A 22,606-nucleotide genomic window follows, 5' to 3' on the forward strand; every position below is an offset into this window, starting at 1 on the left:
AACTGGCTACAAGATGATAGGTGTGCTAAAACAGTCAACAGGGGGTAAAAGTGAACAACCACATACAGAAATAAACTTGCTTTTTCTCAGAAAGGAAAAGACCCTGAATGGAACAAAAAGTGATTTGAATAAAACACAAAATGGAGAAAAATATACTAAAGCAGAAAGTGGACTGTGGCAGGAAATGGAGTGAGCTGAACTCCCATACTGCTGGAGAGTGGTTTCTGATACGGATTTAAGGGAGTTGTCCTAATTGGCATTCCACAGCAACCTCCACAAATGGAGATGTACAGCTCAAAAGAATTGTAGGTGCTGGAAATCCGGAAATCTAAAATTAAAAAAACAAAGAAAATGCTGGAAAGTATTCACGAAGTCAGGCCACATCTCTAGTAGTTTCTCAGGTTGTCCCTCAGAATTGGGAAGGAGATTTCCTGTGCAAATCTGACAATGGGCCCACAACCTGAAACATTAGCGTTGTTTCTCTTCCCACTGATATGGCCTGACCTTCTGAGTATTTCTAGCATTTTCTTATTATTTGAAAGTTCATTTTTCCTAATTTAGGATGGTGATATGTTAGTTGCCCTGAAGTAGAAACGGTAGATCCACAAAACGTGATATAATATTCAGTCCATGTGCCACGACTTCACTATAAGGTAAACTTCATGTCCTCCAGTTGGTTACTTTACAGGGTGTCAGTCAGGATATCTTGTCTTCATAGTAGAAGATATTTGACAATTTCTTCCTGTAGCCCAAGTGTGGCTGCGTGTACACTTAAACAAGGTCTGACAGCTCAAACAAAGGTTATAGAACAATCTCTATTTGTTTATTTTTACTCCTTTATCTGGGGATTGACATTTGGTGGGGTGAGAAATGAAAATGGCTGTTGCTGGAGGAAATGTTGTTATAAGGTTGCATCTTTTACTGACTTTAATTGCCTGGAGGAACCTACATCTAAGGAGTATTTTTGCATTGTTTTCCTTGTTAGATACCTACATTTCATGTTTTGCCTGACATCCTAGGATACAGGTTGTTAATATTGTAGATTATTTTCTGCTGTAACTTTTTTTAATTGATGTAACTCTCAACTAACTTCCTCAAAAGTTGTCTAATAGATGAAACCAAATAAAATCAAAGTATGGCACCTGAGCAAGTAAAACCTGGAACTGTCTTTCATGTGATGCCATGTGAATTTACCCTGAGGCATTTTTTCATCATATTTGTACTGAACAATACGCTATGCTTAATGAAGTGCTGTGTGATAGTAGAGAGCTTAGATGTTTTGGGGGTCACATGCACTCATTGATTCGTTGTAACTTCTTTTTGCAGGAATGAAGCTCATGTACATGCACGATGACACAGAAACCCTGAAGGACTTTTTTACCATCCAGCTGACAGATGGCAAGCACATGGTCCACGGCACAGTATATATCAATGTTATATCAGTCAATGACGAGGAACCAGTTATTTCAAAGTAAGCTTTGATTCTCTGGTGAGAGATCCAGAGCATGAATTCCTTCTGTAGTTTCAACAGGAGCAGTGAGTAAGCATGTCTTTGAGGGAGGTGAGAAATGATTAGTTGGCTACTTCATGAAGTTTAATTCAGTTTTCTTCCTTTTTCATTTGGAACCACTAGGTAATGATCAAAAATGGGATAGTTCCTTGCATTTTTATTTAGCATGAATTAATGAAGAATTTTTAAAGCTACTTTCACTGTGATTGGCAAATTTATCAAAATGTGTATAAAAAATTCAAAATAAGGGCATCAAGGAATATAATGGTATCAGATTAGGAAACAGATTATTCAAAGCCCACACTCCTGTGCATATCTGAGTGAATCAAAGGACAACATTGTCTGTTATAAGTAATAACTTATAAAATAGATTTAGCTGCTACTGCTTAAATCATCGTTTTATCCTATGTTCAAGTTGATGGTTTCAGTTATTCTTTTGGTCCAGCAGTTATGTGAACTTTGCAGTGTGAAACTCAAGCAGTTCTGCCAAGGAAGTTCCAAGTTCCTGTGCTGACTTGACTGATTTCAGCTGGGATACTAGTGTCACTGGTGCAGTTGGCTTCAGCACACAGAGCGAAGGAAAGGGAAATCTGCTAAACTTTCCATTTACTGCATTGCTTTCCAGTAACATTTGCTGGCAAATGTATGTGTGAGGATGTTCAGCCTGCTTACGATATATCTAAAGCTCACTAGACAGAGCTCAGTTTCTAGATATCTGACGTCTACCATCCAACTAATTGATAAATACCAAAACATACAGTTTGTCAAATCCTTTCACTGTGACTATGGTCTTAAAATGTTAAAAGATCGAATGTGCTCACTTCAGTAAAATTTATCCATTGTCGGAGTAGTAGTTAGTAGATTTAGGAAGCTGTGCTGTGGCTTTCAGTGGTTAAAAGAAAATTAATAATATTCCAGAGATTACTGTGCTGGTGAATTAATTCACAAACTACTGAAACACGAGACGGATTTACATTGACAGTTGTGTGTTTAGGAACACAGGATTGGAAGTGGAAATGGGAGAAAACAAGGTGATATCCAGCGTGGCTTTAGAGGCTGAAGATAAGGACACACCACGATTCGAGCTCCACTATATCATCAACAGTGTGCCTGTATTTGGACAGCTGCAGCTAAAGGTAAAACCTGAAACAAAACTTCAGTATATTCTCATATGCTACACATGGAAGGTATTCAGAGAAAAACTAATTCCTGGCTTTAAATAACTGCACCATGCAGGAACTGTGATTATTCTCCTCAGAAAAGCAAGGCTCATTAATCATTCATGGACGATTATTTTTAAATTGTGGTGGCACCTGAGGGAAAGATTTCCTCTGCTGCTTTTCTACAGTGGTTTCTTCGATTTGCTGAAGGTTCCCTGTGGTCAGTGGTTCCAATGAAATTAAATAAGTGTTTAGGAGGAAAGACACACCAGCATGTTGAAAACACAACCCACGGGCAGTCTGCATGAAAAACGTATCTTCCTTTATAATAATGCTCATCACCGACACCAAACAAATTTGTCCTCCTCCTCCTCCCTTTTATAATTTCATTCAACTGACTTGGGAAACCAGTGTAAGAGGCTTAATAATTCTGGCAGTGCTATTGTGCTGCTGGAACAGCAGTAGGGTGAAGAATGGTCTTCATTTTGTCCTCGCCATGCCTTTGTCTCACCTTCAAGAGACAGGGTTATTACTCAGTGTTGAGTACCTCTGTCAGGATTACAAGGGCACGTGCCCAGCAGAGCAGCTCAGAGTTCAGGGACCTGAGCAATGTAACACAGGTTTCTTAGCTCTTGTGACCTCAAGCAGTTCAAATTTGTCCAGACGACAAATGTTCCCTTTAAGCTGAATGTGCATTAGTGTCACCATGCAAATAAAGGTGGTGTCCTACTTCTTTTGCTAACCCTGGCTTTTTAATTCTATGTGTGAAAACACAATTTGATGTGCCATTGGATGGGAGGGCCACGCCAGTTTTATTCTGGGCATCTGAAGAGCAATATCCTACACAGACAGCGCATTCCTTTGTATGTGCTAGATCCAGTACTTCCAAACTCCAGTGCAAGGAAGCGAGGCATAGGACTAAACCGGCAAGCAATGCAACTTGGAAGAAAACTGCAGATGCTGTAAATCATAAGTAAAAACAGAAAAATCTGGAAACACTCAACAGTCAGGTAGCATGTGTGTAAAGAGAAACAGAGTTCCAGGTTAAGGGCCTTTCACCAGAACAAAGGATTTTGATGAAGAGTGTTCAGCTTAAAACATCATCTCTGTTTTTGTTTCACATATGTTGTCAGGACTGCTGAGTGTTTCCAGAATGTTTCTGTTTATATTGCAGTTTCTGCAATTTCCTTTCATGGTGGGATCTCTCAAAGCATCTATTCTCAATATCATTCCTGAGCTGTCCTGACCTCTCTTAGGCCCAGCACATGGATACAATCACAAGAAGCTCATGCCAGTGTCCTCCCTTTCTGAGACGGTCAAAGAGGTTTGGTTTGTCACTGAACAACATTCTACAGAAGTACTATTGAAAGTACCCTGACCGATCTGGCATGGCAATCTGAATGCACAAAAACATAAGAAGCTGCAGGAAGTAGTCGATTTAGCCCAATGCATCCCTCCCTACCACTGGTAGCATCTACGGGATGTGCTGCCTTAAGAAGGCAACATCCATCATCGAAGATTCCCACTATGCAGGCCATGTGATCTTCTCATCACTAACACCAAGCCTTAAGTCCCACACCACCAGGTTCAAGAACAGCTACTTCCCTTCAACCCTAATTACTACCTCAGAATAGCAACAACTATAACCACTTTGATAACTACGTTTGCTCTAATTGAGAGTCCCTTCGTGTACAATTGTGTGTAATTTATATTTAATTTGGTTTTCTTGTGAGCATTGGGTAACAGAAGCTATGTTCCTGTAATTCCGCTGCGAAGTAAGTTTCATTGCACCCCTATAGATATTCACTTGTGACAATGACAAGAAACGAGACTTAGAAAATGGCAGGTGTCATAATGATGAAAACCTGATTGTCCCCTCTGCTGCACATCCTAAAAGGAAAAAAAAGATGAACTTCCATTAAGGAGGAAATCATTAGGATTGCCACTGTGAAACCGTCAAAGTTGGGCTTCCTGGCAAAATTCCAAATGAGGCAAATTCTGTAAGTGAGACAGGAGTAGGCCAGTGCTACATGGTCTCATCAGGTGCTGTAAAGCAGGCCCAAGTACCTACTTGCAGTATCACATGGTGAAAGTGGCAGTTATCGTATTTAGCAAGCCCAATTGCACCACCAAAACATACCCCAGCAAACCTCTTTAATTAATGTCAATTAAAAATTGAACTTTTCAGTTTCAGGAAGTTGCTATGGATCAAGCAGAGCAGAGCGATTGGCTTTTAGTTTATATCCTATCATGTGACACATGTAAATGCTGCATTCTGCAATTGAGTTTCTAGTCCAGAGTCTTTTACCTGTGTTGACTTGGGTGCAGGTTTGCCTCAACTGCTGTCACTTTTCCATCTGAGTCATTGGATTATGTGCTCATACCCACCACAGCATGAGTACAGAACCCAGACAGACTATCTGGTGCTATAATGAGGGAGGTCTGTAGTGCCTGAATTTCTACATTAGCTTGAGAAAAGCATGTCCCTAAAAAAGTAAATTCTAGATGAAGGGTTACTGAGAGACACAAAGGATGAGCTGAGGCATGCATGGATTTTAAAGAGGAGTTGTAATATTGGGAAGGCTGATTGAAAAGAGGGGAATAAAAGAGGGAGTATCTTCAGGACACAATTTGCACCATTTCAAGACAGCAAATCATCAGCATTCTCTCAAGGACAATTAGAAATGGGCAAAATATGCTGTCTTCCCAGATGCCTAAACCTTCCTAATGAATAAAAATACAATCTAGATTAGAATGGATGTCAACTTCAAGTGTCAGGAATGAAAGACGATTAGTTAAACTTAATGTAAGCAAATGCAGAATGCCGTGATTAGTTAGCAGAAATTGTTGAGTTGCACATTCTATGAAACGCATCGAACAAGCCAAAGGTGTAGATAAAAAATGGTTTAATGCTTAACTCCTTGTGGACTTGAATCAGGTTTAGTTTTAAAGATCGATCATACTCAGTAGAATGGGCTGCACCTGTTGGAAAAGAAAGAGAGTCAACATTTTAGATTTACTCTAAAACGTTGAAATCTGAAATATTGGCTCAGTTTTACTTCCCACAGATGTTGCCTGAACTGCTGAGTGTGTCCAGCATTTTCTATTGTAAGTTTCCAGCACCTACAATTTTTCACTCACTGTTCAGGATCTGAGAGAGGATAAAGCAAGAAAAGCTTGAACTTGTCTTGGTCCCCTTTTAGGGTAATAAAGTTTGAAGGGAATAACATCAGAAACTATTTTGAGGTTTAAAAAATCAAACTAATAAAATTAATCATATTAAGAAAATATTCTTTACACAAAAAGCTTTTGATGTGCATAATAGATTTCCAGATGATGGTGAAAGCAAGATCAATTGAACATTTAAAAAACAACTGGACACTGTTGTAAAGTAGCTAATGGTCTTTATAGGTGACAATGTGTTCATGGACTTTGTTAGCTTAACGAACTTACAAAATACTTAAAGGTAAAACATGAAATAGTGGTCTTGTCTGCCTGCTCAAGTGGATCGAAAAAACATTTTGGACAAGAACAGATGGTTTTCATGGTGCCTTGCTCAAAGCACATTCTACAGTCAAGACTACTAAAACACATTAGCCAGTTACATATTTTATTGCTATAGAATCCTAACTGCTGAAAGTTGGTGCGTTGGTATAAAGAAACTAACCTTACTGTATGTCAGTTATGAACAGTAATATTTTAAAATGTGCAGAAAGAATTTTCATCTCACTGCTGTCATACCCTGGTGCTATTTAAATGCTCTATTGTTGTAATTCATAGGATGGGAATGATGTGAAAGGGGAATTGGCTACAGCCTGCAATTATTTCTTCTTAAAAGCCTGACAGTTCCATATGGAGTTGCTGGCATTTACTGTCAAGGACCTTGGCACTGTCATGCAAGCATATGTGAATGTGAAAGTCCCGAACTTTTGTCTTTAAATTGTGCTCTGACCTTGCACTTCTCATGTAATGGAGAGTGAGCTTTCTGTAGTTTCTGAGAATATACACAGGGATATCTTCCTTCTACATTGTAAATGTTAAAGCATATGTACTTCATTATTACTAAATGTTTTGCATTTTAATATTGCTCAGATTTTTATGGTTTTTGAGTGTTTATTCACACGATGGCTGGATCAACCAGCAGCGATGGCTAAACCAGGTCTCCAAGCATGCCTGTGATTGGCAGGACCTCAGCGATAGGTTAGAGATGGCTCCATTGAGGAAGTTTTCACTATATGATTTGCTCAAGGTCAGAGAATGAGTTTAGCAGGGAAGCAATCATTCAGTGGAGACAGCTCTCCACTCCAGGGAAATTACAGGCTTCATAATCAAGGGCTAAATACAATGATATAATTGGTATTAAAATCATGTATTAATCTGGTTTATTTATTCATGTTAAATAGACTATGTTTGAATGGATAAGACTTTACCCAGGCATGAACTTTAGTCAAGAAGATATCGATATGAACCGACTTTGGTATCTCCACACCACCATTGTGGGATCAACAGGCCGTGACAGCTTTCGTTTCCATGTTACAGATGGGGATCATTCCTCCCCTTCCCAGAATTTTCTTATATCATTGAAAAATATGAAGAAAGGTGAGTAAGTTAATAATTTTGGACCCATGTTTCTTCTGCTTTGTTGCAAAATATTAAATGATAGGTTTTATCTTAGTGGTGTAGGAAAAATATTGTGTTTGAAAACTTAGAACTTCAAGTTGAATGGTTTTGCTATGGCCTACAAAATTTGTGTTTTGGGCTTCAGTGCGCCGAACATATCAGCTGTGTTTCAATTAGTGACTTTCATGTTTCTGAACCATAAGGTTAATGAATCAAAGTCTACTCCAGAGACCTGAGCACAGAGATTTCGGCTAACTCTTCTTCGCAATGCTGCTGGGATGCACTACTGACAGAGATGCAATCTTTCAGATGGGATATTAAGCCTTGGCTCCATCTGTTCTCTCAGCTACATGTGAAGCTCACATGGGTGTTACTTTGAAGAAGAGCAGGGATTTTATCTCCGTGTTCCTGGCCATTATTTATCCCTCCATCAGCTCCATAAAATTCAGAATATGCTTTATTATATTGTTTGGGAGAGCTTGCTATACAAACATTGCTGCTGCATTTTCTATTCAACAAAAGTGGTTACATATCTTGTTAGATTATAAAGAGCGTTGGGACATTAAGAATGTAAGAACATAGAAACAAAATATGAATAGGCCAGTTAGTCCTTTGTGTTTGCTCAGCTAGTCAGTATGTTCATGGATTATACTCAGTCTTAGCACCAAGTTTCTGCCATAACCCATATCCCCAGAGTCAATTAATATCCAAATATCTATTGACACCAGAGCCCTATTAGTCAGTGAATCCCAAGCAATCACCATCCACTAGTGATTTGTTTTTCTTCTTCCTACAGTCTCACAATACTAAATGGTTGACATTTTATTTTGAGACTGTGAAGCCTGATTCTACACTTTGCATCCAGGGTAAATGTCCTTCCTGCATCTACCTGTCAAGCTTTGTGAGAGTCAGAGAACACACACAAAATGCTGGTGGAACGTAGCAGGCCAGGCAGCATCTATGGGGAGAAGCACTGTTGACGTTTCGGGCCGAGACCCTTCGTCAGGACTAACTGAAAGAAAAGATAGTAAGAGATTTGAAAGTAGGAGGGGGAGGGGAGATCCAAAATGATAGGAGAAGACTGGAGGGGGAGGGATGAAGCTAAGAGCTGGGAAGTCGATTGGCAAAAGGGATACACAGCTGGAGAAGGGAAACGATCATGAGACGGGAGGCCTAGGGAGAATGAAAGGGGGAGGGGAGCAAAAGAGGGAGATGGAGAACGGGCAAAGAGTGATTGTGAGAGGGGCAGAGAGGAGGAAAAAAAGGAGGGGGGAATGAATAAATAAATAAATAACGGATGGAGTAAGAAGGGGAGGAGGGGCATTAACGGAAGTTAGAGAAATCAATATTCATGCCACCAGGTTGGAGGCTACCCAGCCGGTATATAAGGTGTTGTTCCTTCAACCTGAGTGTGGCTTCATCTTGACAGTAGAGGAGGCCATGGGCAGACACATCAGAATGGGAATGGGACGTGGAATAGAAATGTCTGGCAGCTGGAAGATCCTGCTTTCTCTGGCGGACAGAGTGTAGGTGTTCAGCAAAATGGTCTCCCAGTCTGCACCAATATATAAAAGGCTGCACTGGGAGCACCGGACACAGTATACCACACCAGCCGACTCACAGGTGAAGTGTTGCTTCACCTGGAAGGATCATCTGCGGCCCTGAATGGTGGTGAGGGAGGAAGTGTAAGGGCAGGTGTAGCACTTGTTCCGCTTACAAGGATAAGTGCTGGGTGGGAGATCAGTGGGAAGAGATGGGGGGGATGAGTGGACAAGGGAGTCGCTTAAAGAGCAATCCTTGCAGAAAGCAAAAAGGTGGGGGAGGGAAAGATGTGCTTGATAGTGGGATCCTGTTAGTGGTGGCGGAAGTTACGAACAATTCTATGTTAGACACGGAGGCTGGTGGGGTGGTAGATGAGGACAAGAGGAACCCTACCCCAAGTGGGGTGGTGGGAAGATGGGGTGAAGGCAGATGTGTGTGAAATGGGAGAGATGCATTTGAGAGCAGAATTGATGGTGGAGGAAGGGAAGCCCCTTTGTTTAGAAAAAGAAGACATCTCCTTTGTCCTGGAATGAAAAGCCTCATCCTGAAAGCAGATGCGACAGAGATGGAAAAATTGTGAGAAGGGGATAGCCTTTTTGCAAGAGACACTGTGGGAAGAGGAATAGTCCAGGTAGCTGTGAGAGTCAGTAGGCTTATAATAGATATCAGTAGATAAGCCATCTCCTGAGTTGGAGACAGAAAGATCAAGAAAGGGGAGGGAGGTGTTGGAAATGGACCAGGTAAATTTGAGGGCAGGGTGAAAGTTGGAGGCAAAATAATGAAGTCAATGAGCTCAGCATGCGTGCAGGAGGCAATGCCAATGCAGTCGTCGATTTAGCGAAGGAAAGGAGGGGGATGGATACCGGTATAGGCTTGGAACATGGACTATTCCACAAAACCAACAAAAAGGCTGGCATAGCTGGGAACCATACAGGTGCCCATGGCTACACCTTTGGTTTGGAGGAAATGGGAGGAGCCAAAAGAGAAGTTATTGAGCGTAAGGACTAATTCCACTAGATGGAGGAGTGGTGGTAGAGGGTAACTGGTTAGGTCTGGAATCCAAAAAGAAGCAGAGAGCGGAATTAGTTTATATTTTTTTCCTATCTATAGAAGCTTTTATAGTCTATACATTTCTTATTAGTTTGCTTTCCAATATTCTGACAACACCTTCCTTATAGATTGGTTCTTGAACTAAATGTTCCCAGTCATAAGTTTATTTCTCTCTTTGGCAACGGCACAATGCTCTTGAGATAAAAATACAATATCTTTAAGTTCTCTTGTTAGCAATGAATGGTCCACTTTTCCTGTTGGGATTTTATGTTTTGGAAGAATAGAAATTTGTTGTAAACTGCAATTACCCTTTGAGGATAACAACCACTGTTTTTTTTTACTACCATTCTGAAATGTTGAAGAAGAATTCAGTATAAATATTAATCCTTTCTTTTTTGAACACCATAAATGAGAAGAATCCCTTGATAATATTTCATGGATCCATCTTATTTAACCAAGTTATGACTAGGAAAGATATACTTTTTGCTCTTTTCCTTTTGGAGTCATTTGCAATTGCGAACATCCCATTCAGAGTAACACCAATTCTGTCATTATTCTATCCTTTCATGATGTAGTAACATTTAACCATTGGATTGTCTCCACATAGCAGTTTGCTGAATGTAGGCATTCTTCAGTATGGAGGGCTGTTAATTTTCAGTTCTTCTTGCTAAAGTCATTTAAGCTGTTGTACTATCCATTGAATACTCCTGATGAATCTGAATTCTGAGGAGCTGGAAAGATTTGTTCTGGATTCAAGTTAATGATGTATTCAACATTAATAATATTTAACTGTGTGTATTAGAATTTTATGGGCAACTATTTGACCATTCCATAGAGAACGTACATTTCCAACTCCCATTACTCACAAAGAGGCATGAATTTAAAAACTTTATATATTTTTTTGTACTTCGGTTGTTTTGACATTCATAGAGACAAGAAAGTAAGGGTCAGACAGATAATTTTTACAATACTTTCATTTGTTCAGAGTTTTTATTTTATCACTGTGCACAATTGTTAAAATTGAATTGGTGACGACAGAAAGAGCAAGAAACTGATAATTAACAGGAATGGTGCTGTCATCAATACCTTTTAATAAGGAGTGTGGGCAATTTTATAAACTTTTTTTAATGTTGAGAAGTGCATATGAAAGAACAATATATAAGATTTAACTGCAGATACTTTTAGTCTTAAGTAGAAAAGGATATGTTTATCTTGAAGGTGGCACAGCAGAGGTGAGGTAAATTGATCTCTGAGGCTGATTAATTGATAGATTGAACCCATTTCCCTATGGATATTAACTGGTATAAGTTTTGACAGCCAGCATTGATGCTAAAAGATAGCTGTAGTCAGTACTGCACCAATGGTTCTTGACTTCACTGCCATATTTTCTTCCACCCTGCATCATTTTCCCCATAAATACTACACCTGCAGTGCTTTATGTCCCTCACCAATAGCTTTCACTTGATGCCTGAACTGATATGCTAGCTCACATTTGAGTTCTTTTTTTGTTGCTTGTTATGAAGTTCCCATTTTACAGTTCCTTCTCTGCATTCCATCTGTTCTTGTTTTTCTACCTTTCAATGCTTCAAAGCAAGTGGCTCTCAATTGTCAGATGGTATTTGGACATTTTGTTTCCACATAAACATTTCTCTAGCCTCTGCACCCACGGTGCCTCATACCATCACTCCAAATTCCAAATTCTTTCACCCTTCCTAGCACAAATGCTAAGGACTAGCTCTGCCTGCAGTTGCCTGGCTTTCTACATCTCCGTCTTCACACTGTGTTATATCAGCTCTATAGATTCTTTGTTTCAGGTCTCTAATATTTGTACACCACGTGTTTATGTCAATCATGCCTGATTAAAAAGTTGTTGCTGTGTTAGAAATATTTTTCCTAGTAAACTTAAGTTCCAGATGGATTTGTTTCCTCCTTCAACTGTTGCAGTCTATAAATGCATCTAGATCTTATAGTATCTATATTATTGCCAGTGTTTGGCTAGCAGCAATTAACTCCATGACTTGATGTTAATCAGTATTTCTATTAGTTGTCTAGTTAATGGAATTAATTACTTAGAAAAGATGACTTGCAAAGAATTTCTACTGCACAGAAAAGTGCTATTCAGTCCATTTGATCTTCACTGATATTTATGTTGTACTCAAATCCCTCAATTTTATTTTAGCCCATTGATATATCGTTCCATTTTTTCCTCACTCTGATTTATTCAGCGCTTTGTTCAATAAGTCAATGTTACTTACTTCAGCTATTACACATTAGAGCAAATATACATTATAATTTCTCCTAGGAAATATATTCCTTGATATATTTGTTATTGAGGATCATGTATTATAATCTTGAGTTTTGATCTTGCATATATATTTTGCAGCCCAGGGAGAAATACACACTCAAGACACCAACTACTTATTCGGGTTTTAATTCCTTTATCTGTTTTAGATGTTTAAGTGCTAGAAGAGGGTCTTAAAACAAAACAAATGACTTTACAATCAGATTCTGCCGTTACAATCTGTGTTTAACCTTCGATCCACACACTTGTGTGTCTACCAATTGCGTATGCAGTATAAAAATACAAAGAAAACCGCACAAAACTGAGACAGTACTAATACAGAACTAATACGGTAGTGGCAATTCTGAAGAAACACAATACAAACAACATTAGAATCCCCTCAACCCTGAACCTTATACATCACAGTGAAAAATGTAAGTGAATACATCTCATTTAAGACATCTACTACTTTTTAGTACACATGTGCTGAACTTCCGGAGGGAGAATAAGCATTCACGTTACGCGGTTACATGCACAATCAGTCATGATACAAAAAAGCTAGACAAAAGGTACACTTTGGCACAACTTTTACAAGATATTGCCTGGTAGTTAAATTACAAGAAGACTGACCTACTTGGCTGGTGAGGAACTTTGCAAGCCACACTATCCAGCGTCGAGTTCTTTACTCGTGAAAATCTAAAGCATCTACATGTAAAACATGTCAAATTACCAATATTCTCGATTTGCCAACAAGCATAAACGAATTTACATGGATATTGTAAATTAACGCTCACCTTTTCTCACCATGCTTTGCACCTCTGGGGGAATATGATCCCAAAGCCCCACCAGCTCCTGCAGCAGAAAGCAAAATGGTTTCCCCGCTATCCCGCATGCGCATAATGACATCACCGTCCCCACTTAAAGGCACAGATAACTATTCTCGCATTACCCGGATGAATGCCTGAGTACACTTTTTAACTATAATGAATAGCATTCAATGGTCGCCTGGTTACATATAGAAAGATAATTGCATTGGAAGTTCATTTCTCTAGAATTGTATTAATTCTTATCTTTGTACACTGCTTGTTCTTCGCTTGTTATCAACCCACACCCTCTCTGGCCATTGACCCTTTGACATTCTGAATACACCATGGCCCTCAAATGTTGGGGACTCACAGGCCAGGATCCATTTCTTAGGACTTTTAAAGGCAAAGAACAGATGCAAGCTTGAGCAGTAGGCCCTAAACAAAATAAGAAGTACATGGGCACACTCTACAGCTTATAAATTGAAAAAGTGTGGAATGATGGCAAATTAAAATGGAAGGTTAGCCGTGGAGGTTTTAGGGTGAATCCTGTTGGATATTGCCAGCAAAGACATATGAAATCCCAAACATTTAACGGTTTAAGTAACAAAGTCAAACATATCCACTATCAATTTCAAAAATGCAAGATTTCTGATTTAATTGGAAGACGTAACTGCTGGTTTGCTTTGCAGCAGAGAGTTGTTCAGCCTGAATTTCTCAGCTATACCCTTCAGGTTGTGGCAAAGAAAGGAAGGTCCCAGTAATTTCAATAGGATTGCAAGGAGAAAGTAGAAAATAAATTATAATTCATTTCAATATCCATAAATATTTTTCAGCAGTTATACTTCTTTTAATTACATTATTTAAAAAGTCAAACAATTTTAAATTTTCCACATGTTATTCAATTTTTTTAAGTTGTCTTTGAATATCAAAAATGTTTAAAATTGGTAAAGAGCATTTACAGCTGACAGCACCACTGAGCCTGTACTCATTGCGTTGTTGAAGACTGTTTTATAGCTTGCATCAGTTCTTTTGGACTCTGCGTCTACAGAAGCCAAAGTCTATCTTTCGACTAAGTAAGTATGGATGTTGGTGTACTGTAGGCAGGCTTGCAAAATCTGGCCCTATATTATCTACCATTGTTTTTGCTCTTACGTAGTAACCACTATTTTCAGTCTGCTCACACCACCTTTACAAAATATATTTGCAGGGGTTATTATCTTTTCTCCATGTGTCCTTCACCAAAACCTACAATGCAATGTAAGGGAACTTTGGAGACCTCTATCCTGGGCTGACTCCGAGGTGAGACTGAGTTCTTGAGTGACAGCCGTCACTCGTGGCAGTAGCAGTGCACCTCATTTCTAAGTGGTGATCGCTGACTTTAAGTCGTACAGGATAGTGTTAAATAGAGCTAGACATGGGATATTGCCCTCTTGTTTAGATGTCCAACTAATGAATAGCACTGGCTACACACTGCTATCATGCAAATAAGCATGCAGCACAAATTTGGCATGTAGCCTGCATTGGAAGCAATGGGCCCCATGCCTACTTTAGGAAACGATTGAATTCTAGCCTTGCAGTATTCAAACATTTTCAGCTGATCACCATTCTTGTCAAAATTAAATTATCAATGAAAGTTTACCTAACTGGTAGAGTATTTAATTAAGAATAATAAAATATCCTCTGTGTTACCCCTCAAATCAAAACTTTAATCTTAGTGCCAATGTGTATTAATTGACAAAGATCATACATCAAGTTTCATTAATTTTAATTAATACAGAAAATGTGCTATCATTGTTGATCATCAGATAAAGCAATTGGTTTATTATTTTATGAAGACGTCTTGTCAAGTGCTTCTGACAGGTACAGTATTCTCTGTAGAAGTCAGCTGAAGTGGAATTAAACTGCTTATCGCCAAGTGCTGTCATCTCAACTATAACCAAATGAGGTATTTTCCTCATAGCATTTGAATATAAAAAAAACAAAATTACTGATGCGCTTGATAATGAAAATCCATTGCCATTGAGGGGACTGGAGCCAACATCTGAAAACACCATTGTCTGGAGCATGCATAAATTACCATTGCTGGCACAAGCCAGCCATTAATCATATATTAACTGAAAAGAGAACTTTACTTAATAATATATTAAATATAGCAAACACACAAGCTAAAGGCAAAAATAATCAGAATTACCACCACTTGTCTTAAAATTCAGCAGTTCCAAAAGGACAATAAATTTATGTCTTTGCCAGAACTCATCAGAGATCACACCCATCAGCTTGAACTGCTCTTTGTTCCTAACACATTTCATTTCAGGTTTATATATATATTTTTTCACCTCTACTTCATTCTGTTCTTATACACTTAACTGCTCGTTAATCAGACACAAAAATAACATATTTGCTGGAAAACTCAATTATCTATCAAATGAAATAATAATATAATCTAATGCTATGGAAAACCTTAGGAATAACAGAATAACATAGGGAATAAAATATTCTGCATGCAAATTTGTTTTGAACATCTGCAATATTTTTGTTGCTCTCTAAGACATGCCTTGGAACCTAATGGTAACATTATTTCAAGTCTAATTCATTGAAAAGCACTGTAGGAGCCCTCAATGGCACATCAGAAATAAGAGTTTAGCCCAACTGTGTGGCATATTGATTTTTTTTTCATACATTGCAAATTGGCTGTGCTCTGTGGAGCACCAGCTGGAAGCGGTGTACAGAACCCATGTGTTCACCTTTAATGTACTGAAGCCTACGGTAAGAAAACCCTCAGAAAGTGATGTCATATCAAGCTGCTTGACACTGAATATCCTTTTTGATCTTCCACTTTTAATGGTTCTGTTGTACACCGTCAAAATTTATGAGGTGAATATAATCATTTAATATATCCTTTCATATCGTAAGCTGAGTATCTTCATGATTGATGGCTGCAAGTTTAGAAAATCTGGTAAATTTGCCTGAAATGGTGTCAGTCAACTTAGAGAACTGGGTTCAGCTTCTGCTGAACAGCAGAGCTGCCAGCAAGTGATTGGTATGAGAGAAATGGAAGCAACCGTCTCTCTGGAGGCTGAGCCTGGCACTGTTTTCTGACGAACATTCACAGTCACAACTGGTGAAAATGAGGAGTGCCATCTGCAAACTGTAAATCCTGAACATTTACTCAATCTGCTGCATCGTGCTGACATTAGGGAGTTCATAAAATCAAAGCCACCTCCAAATGAAAGAGGAGAGCTGCATTTTACCAATTAAATTAAGCTAATTCATCACTAACACAGCTGAGGCTTTGTTCGTGGTCAACAATATATGAATTTTGCTTTCTCTTTTCTCCCTTCTTTTCCTTGTTTTTAATTCTATAGGTGATATTGTCGTATTCACCAAACCTGTAACTTTAACAGAGGGTGACAGGGTCACCTTGACGACAGATGTTCTCATGGCAACAGATGGCACTGGCAAACCCGAAGAGCTGTTGTATGCCATCTCTGTGCCACCTGCACATGGTCAGATCGAGTACATCAATTATCCTGGATTGGCCATTTCCAGTTTTAGCCAGTTGGAGGTAGCAGCCCAGAAGGTCTGCTACAACCATGACAACAGTCGTGATGCCAACACGGATGAATTCAGGTGAGGAGGCCTGTTCTGTTATAATCTGGCTCTCCTAACAAGAACTGTATAATTTAAAACAGAAAAAGCTGAGCATAACTGAAGATTTATGATTCTTTTGAGGCAGCGTATGTTTAATAACAAGAACAGATTTCAAAAATTCATATCCTTAGCTAAATGCAACGAGTGTCAGAAAATGAAAATGTGCATACGAACAATGTTTAAGACAATTACTGCTTTTTTTATTTTGTTGTCGTTTTTCAGTCCTACAGGAAATTACAATTGCCCTTCCAAAAGCTTCTCAAATTGTCTTTTGAAATAACACCAATGTAATTTGCAATGCTATAAAGTTAGTCAAATAGAATATGTTTGTCAGGGATGACTAACCACTGAGAGTTCATAGGCCATACTGGGTATGAACTTGTATCTATGTGTAATGCTATGGTAGTATTTAATTGCTTTCTATAGGGGAACAATTGTGTTAATCATGCCTAGTTCATTAACTGTAATTATTGAAATCTAAGTTGTGGATAATAATTCAATATATCCAAATATTACAATTTAATATCTATTTTATCACAAAAAGTATGTTGTTTTTTTAGACTATAGTGGCCTGTATGAGCCCCCAGTCTTTGACTATGATGGAATAGATGTTTTTCATGAATGTTTATCACTTTTTATAGCTGGTACCTTCTGGCATAATCTGGTGCCAAAGCCCAGCTCCCTATCAGCTTTGCTATAATTCATCCTCAGCATTTGGAAGTGATCTGGCTCCAGGTGATTTATTAAATTACTTTTTATTGTGCGACTCCTAACTTGTCCATCTGTTCGGCAGCTCCTAACTCGCAATCTGTCTGTACTTTGCAGAAAGACAAACTGTCAAGGCCTGTTCATGCACCAACACTTGACAATTCTCTTTCAGATTAGATTAATACCAATTGTGACAGATTCTAAAGCTTGAAAAGAGATGCAAAAAAAAATCTTATTAGGGCTTGTTGGAGCACTGATCAATTTTGACAGACACAGGCTGGGTGCAAGAGATAGAGAATAATTCATTTTTATATAAAAACACGTTGATACAACGAGTACACAGAATTTGCTTTATATTTTAAGTTTCAAAGCGACCGGCATCAAAATGTCTAAAAGATTACAGAATAATCCTATTATCGACAATGAGGTTGTGTTACGCCTTGGTCGTAAAGAAAGATGTGTATTTCTATTTGTGAGCAAGGGGAACAATGTCTAAAGAACATCCACAGATGATGGATGCAGATGATTAACAAAATGACTATCCTTGGCACAGACATTTGAATTTAAAGTGAAAACCTTTTCATCACGATTGATTGGGATAATTACACTAAAAAATGAGAACTCCTAACAGATGTTGTTATCTTATGGTAAAATTAAAGCTTCTCTCATTCAAACTCTTCTTTTCCACAGATTTTTTGTCAGCAATGGAATGACTGTTAAAAACAGCTCCATGAAGTTTAACATTGAACGCACTGACCGTGTTCTGCCTACTCTGGTTATTAATAAAGGACTCCATTTACAAGATGGAGCCATGATGGTCATCTCTCCTAATAACCTTCAACTTTCGGATCCCGACACACCTTTGATAAATTTAACATACATTATTACACAACCTCCTCAGTATGGCAATCTATACTTAAGAAGGAATATTCTTTCCCAGGGTCACTTCACACAGCTGGATGTGAATAATTTGGAGATTTCATACAAGCACAATATCGGGCCCTTTGAGCTAGATCACTTTACATTCATGGCGTCTGATGGAACCAATCACGGGTTTTTAGTCAATGGCCAGATGAGGGAGGAGCCCATTGTATTCAATATACAGGTATGTGGATATCATTTGGATAAAGACATTGGCTTGACTAAAGCAAACTGATTAATTTAAATTTCAAATCCTTTAAGTGGACTTTTACATCTCATGACAATAATAGTTGCGGTCAGCACACCCCTATTAAAGCTTGGACCATTGGAGTTCGGAGTTTAATTCTGATGTTATCTGTAAAGAGTAAGTATATCTTCCCCTTGGGATGCATGGGTTTTCCCTGGATGCTCCAGTTTCCTCCCACAGTGATGAGCTGTGCCAGTTAGGAGATTAATCAGTCATTGTAAATTGTCCCGTGATTAGTCTAGGGTTAAATCAGGGGTTGCTGGGCAGCCTGGCTCGAAGGGCCAGAAGGGCCTAATCCACACAGTATCTCCAAATAAATAAATAAATAAAATCCCAAACTACGTTCACAGCCAAAAATTAGTTTTGAAGAACCAGACCCTTATGGGTAATATAATTTGAGTAGTTCTGTGCACAGTACAGATCAATTGTATTATAACATTTTCAGAAAAAATTAGATCTTATTTAAATAACTATTTAATTCAGTATTAATTCTTGAAAATGGCTTTATTTCCTCATTTTGAAACCAATTCATTAAAAAATTCCATGTATTTATTAGCTTTTATTTATTGCAATTTAGAGTAAGTGTCATTAAGGCTTTTATAGGAATCAATGTCTCAGTTCTAAATGTTCCATCTTGTAGCATGTTATTGACTAAAGCTCAAAAATATAGCTGCTTTACTTAAAAAATCCCTTCAGATATATTAAAAAAAATTCTACCCAAATCTTTCAATACATTCCATCTAGCCATAAATGTAGAAATTCAACAAATGGTGAATTTTAATGTATTCTTAGAGAGGAAAAGAATCTTGAAAAAGCCTATTAACAAACACTTGGCAAAAGAAGCAAAGAGGAATTAAGGACAACTTGTTTTTAAGCAATGAGTCGTTATGATCGGGTGTGCATGGCATGAAAAGATTTTGGAAGCATATCCAGTACGGCTTTGAAAATTGTATTGAATGTACTGTATATCTGAAAGGAAAACATTTATAAGGTACAGCCAGCAAGAAGGAAAGTGGGAACTAATTGTATAGCTCGTTCAAAGACCCAACACAGACACTTTGGGCTAAAAGGCTACTTCCTGTTTTGAATATTTTAATGACTTAAAGACCAGAAATTAATAATAAAAAAACATATTCCTTTGAAAGTGTCTGAAAATCTATCACCATCCTTTTGAAGGTTCTTTACAACTGCAATGACAAATGTTCTGTCACACATGCTCACACATATGTACAAAAATAAACACAGGATATATACATTAGTGAGTGTAGCAGTTACGCAAATGAAACTTAGAAACATTGCTTTAGTCCAAATTTATCTCTTAATACAGGCATTAATTCTGATTCCAACATATGCCAGGAAGTGTTGATCATTTTTCAGATCTACAATTTGCTTACCAGATATATTCATTCTGAACTAAAAGTAATTAAAGCAGTTGTGTAATCATAAAATGCAGCATTATTTTTCTCAATTACTTCCCTTCTAGAGTGAGTCTCAGCACTTAAAGACCTCCCATTCAATTCTGAAAATGAAAAGTGTTACAGAAAGAATACTTTAAGTTATCACAAGATAAGAGCTGTTTCGAGTTTGTATATCATGAGAGTACAAGTGTTTCATTTTCTACGAATGTATTCCTGCACTAATCAAGATCTCCAGGTTCTATTAAACCTATAACAGTTTTGTTCAAAAAAAGGAAATTAACTTGCTCTTTCTTTTTTTACACCTTTTTATTTTAGGTTGTTTGTGAACTTGCTTAATTAATGACATTATCCATTGGCTCTTAATGTAAATTAATTAGAATTGCCCTAAAACATGAATCACACACAAATAATTACTGCTTTAATATTCCAATAAATTAATTTATTGAATGCCAAGTGTTTATTAATAGGTTGTGTCAATTTTCTTTTTTGTAAAATTACATCATTTTTTTTATTTGTCATGTTTTTACATGTATTGGTTAAACATCAGATTAAAATAATGCAGTGGTTCCTACTAAAGTCAATAGATGACAAAAAAATCTCTAGCTCAATAATTACCTCAGAAGAAGCCATATTTAGTTTTCTGGAGCTGTGTTGACCTTATTGGGACTTGGGGGAACAACAAAAGATGCCATTTGTATGGGTATAGAGCGCTGTTTTATGTTCCTAATGTGTTCATGTGTAAAGGGCCAGAGCAAAATTTACTTAATATCTTTGCATCGAATTGACTATGAGAGGTCATTTATGTAAGGATGGAGCGCCTCTTTTGAACTAGTAGTGGCAATCTCTCAATATAGCAAGACCCTATTCCCCATTCACTTCTCTGATTTTATCACATAGAAGGCTTACTTGGAAACCTTGGTATTTATGGGTTCGACTAGAATGGTACCAGGGCCAATCCAGCACACTGTTGAAGTGCATCAGTATATTGGATGTATTGGTAAAATTGCTCAACTGATGTAAAAACTCAACTGGTTCATCAGCTAGTCCTTAAAGAACTGTAAATGTACATCTTGTACATGAACTCCAGTTCATGATTGACTCTTAACTGATCTAATTAATCGCTTAGAATCAAGCTATAATTGCAGTAGTTCATGAAGTAAGAATTCAATCACTGCCATATGATGCTGACTAGAGAGGGGATATAAACATCAGCCAGAAGATCTGAGACACACCTTGTCAGGGACAGAATATCGATTGTCGCATAGAACTGATGCCCCCCTCCTTGAATGAATAAAAGGCAATTGCAGGACAGTTCAGGGATTTCCAGGTAGTGAAATTTAATTGCAGACAATAACACATTGTGAATAAAAATGGATGAAGGAAAATGAAAGGTGATCTAACGGAATGTATTAAAACAAGAGAAGGGATTTACAACAGCAAAGGCATTGTTATTTTATCAATCATAATCAAGGGTGACATTGAAGCCAAACTGGAGATTTGCAAACTGAAGGTAAGAGAGAAACTATCTAACTTTAAGAATATATCTACCAACTCTGCAAATATATTTAAATCAATAACAGAAAATTATCTTTAAGCAGCTTAGAATATGTATTTAAGTTAAATTAGTTTAACAAGGACACCCTCTCATTAGCCACATATGCAAAAGAAAAATATGAAAGTCATGTAATTTAAAATTGGCCCTTAAATGATCAGCATTTAAAGATAAGTTTTATTTTCTATGATTATTTTTTTCACTTCATCACTTACCTATAATATTCATTGCTCTTTTATTAAATTTATTATTTCTGTGAGATGATAGGCAGGCAATACAATTCCCAAATACTTGTATTATGTACATATTTGCATGTCACAGGCCAGCATAACTACTTCAATAATTAAATCCATCTTTATCTCATTTAACGGCAATTTCTCACATAATAAACCTAAATGTAAGTGACTGGAAAAAACAAGTTGGTTTCCTGTACAGAGGGTGTCTGTTTAGTACCTACATGGGTTAATTGAGTAGGTGCTGATGTAGACTGAATCTGAGAGACACATTTGGCAAAACTCCAAAAGTGAATGTTCTGGAATAAATTAACTCTGTGAATCTCATGAGCCCTAATCCAAAGGTTGCAATACCTCTTTAAATTTGAATATAGTTTAACTCAATGAAGGGTACATTTCAGTAGCTACATCAATCAGATGTTTTAATAATGCTTTTCTAAACACGTGTATTAATATTACTGAACCTCCCCTTAAGTGCCCCTCTTTCCACTTTTCTCACCCAGTAATGAAAACATTGACCTGTGTGAAGTCACTAATTGAAGTGAAATGCCCCAGTGAACTCCCTAGTATGTGCCATATCAGAGTCAAGGTGGTGAGAAGCTTGGGATAGTGATCTTAAAAATCAATGGCTGCTTTTATTGCATGTCCCTGTGTAATTTGGCTTAATATAGGATTCAGAATGGAAAGTATAGCCAGTTGCTTAGTGAATCAGAGATTGCTGTAATGCATTCTCATCAAAGTTGAAGGCTAAAATGGGTGGATTTTTGTGTCCCAGAGCATCTTCTGCAGCAAGTGCACCTGGATTTAATCAGGCTTTTACACTGTCATCGTGTTAGATGTAAGGCATACGGAGGACTGGGTTTGTAGTTGAACAGTACCCAAAAGGATCTGTTACTTTCCTTGACAT

At 37.8% G+C, this 22,606-nt stretch overlaps 1 protein-coding gene across 1 annotated transcript in view; it reads left to right on the plus strand.

Moving 5' to 3' along the window:
• The window catches only part of frem1b (Fras1 related extracellular matrix 1b), a 177,876-nt gene that overhangs the window by 115,006 nt on the left and 40,264 nt on the right, over positions 1-22,606 (plus strand). Inside the window, exons 20-24 of the mRNA XM_059983517.1 lie at positions 1,327-1,471; positions 2,505-2,646; positions 7,074-7,269; positions 16,335-16,599; positions 18,019-18,433. Of these exons, the coding sequence (XP_059839500.1) occupies positions 1,327-1,471; positions 2,505-2,646; positions 7,074-7,269; positions 16,335-16,599; positions 18,019-18,433 (1,163 nt within the window). The remainder of the gene's footprint in view (positions 1-1,326; positions 1,472-2,504; positions 2,647-7,073; positions 7,270-16,334; positions 16,600-18,018; positions 18,434-22,606) is intronic.

The sequence above is a fragment of the Hypanus sabinus genome, chromosome 11, assembly GCF_030144855.1.
Source record: "Hypanus sabinus isolate sHypSab1 chromosome 11, sHypSab1.hap1, whole genome shotgun sequence".
Classification (NCBI taxonomy): domain Eukaryota; kingdom Metazoa; phylum Chordata; class Chondrichthyes; order Myliobatiformes; family Dasyatidae; genus Hypanus; species Hypanus sabinus.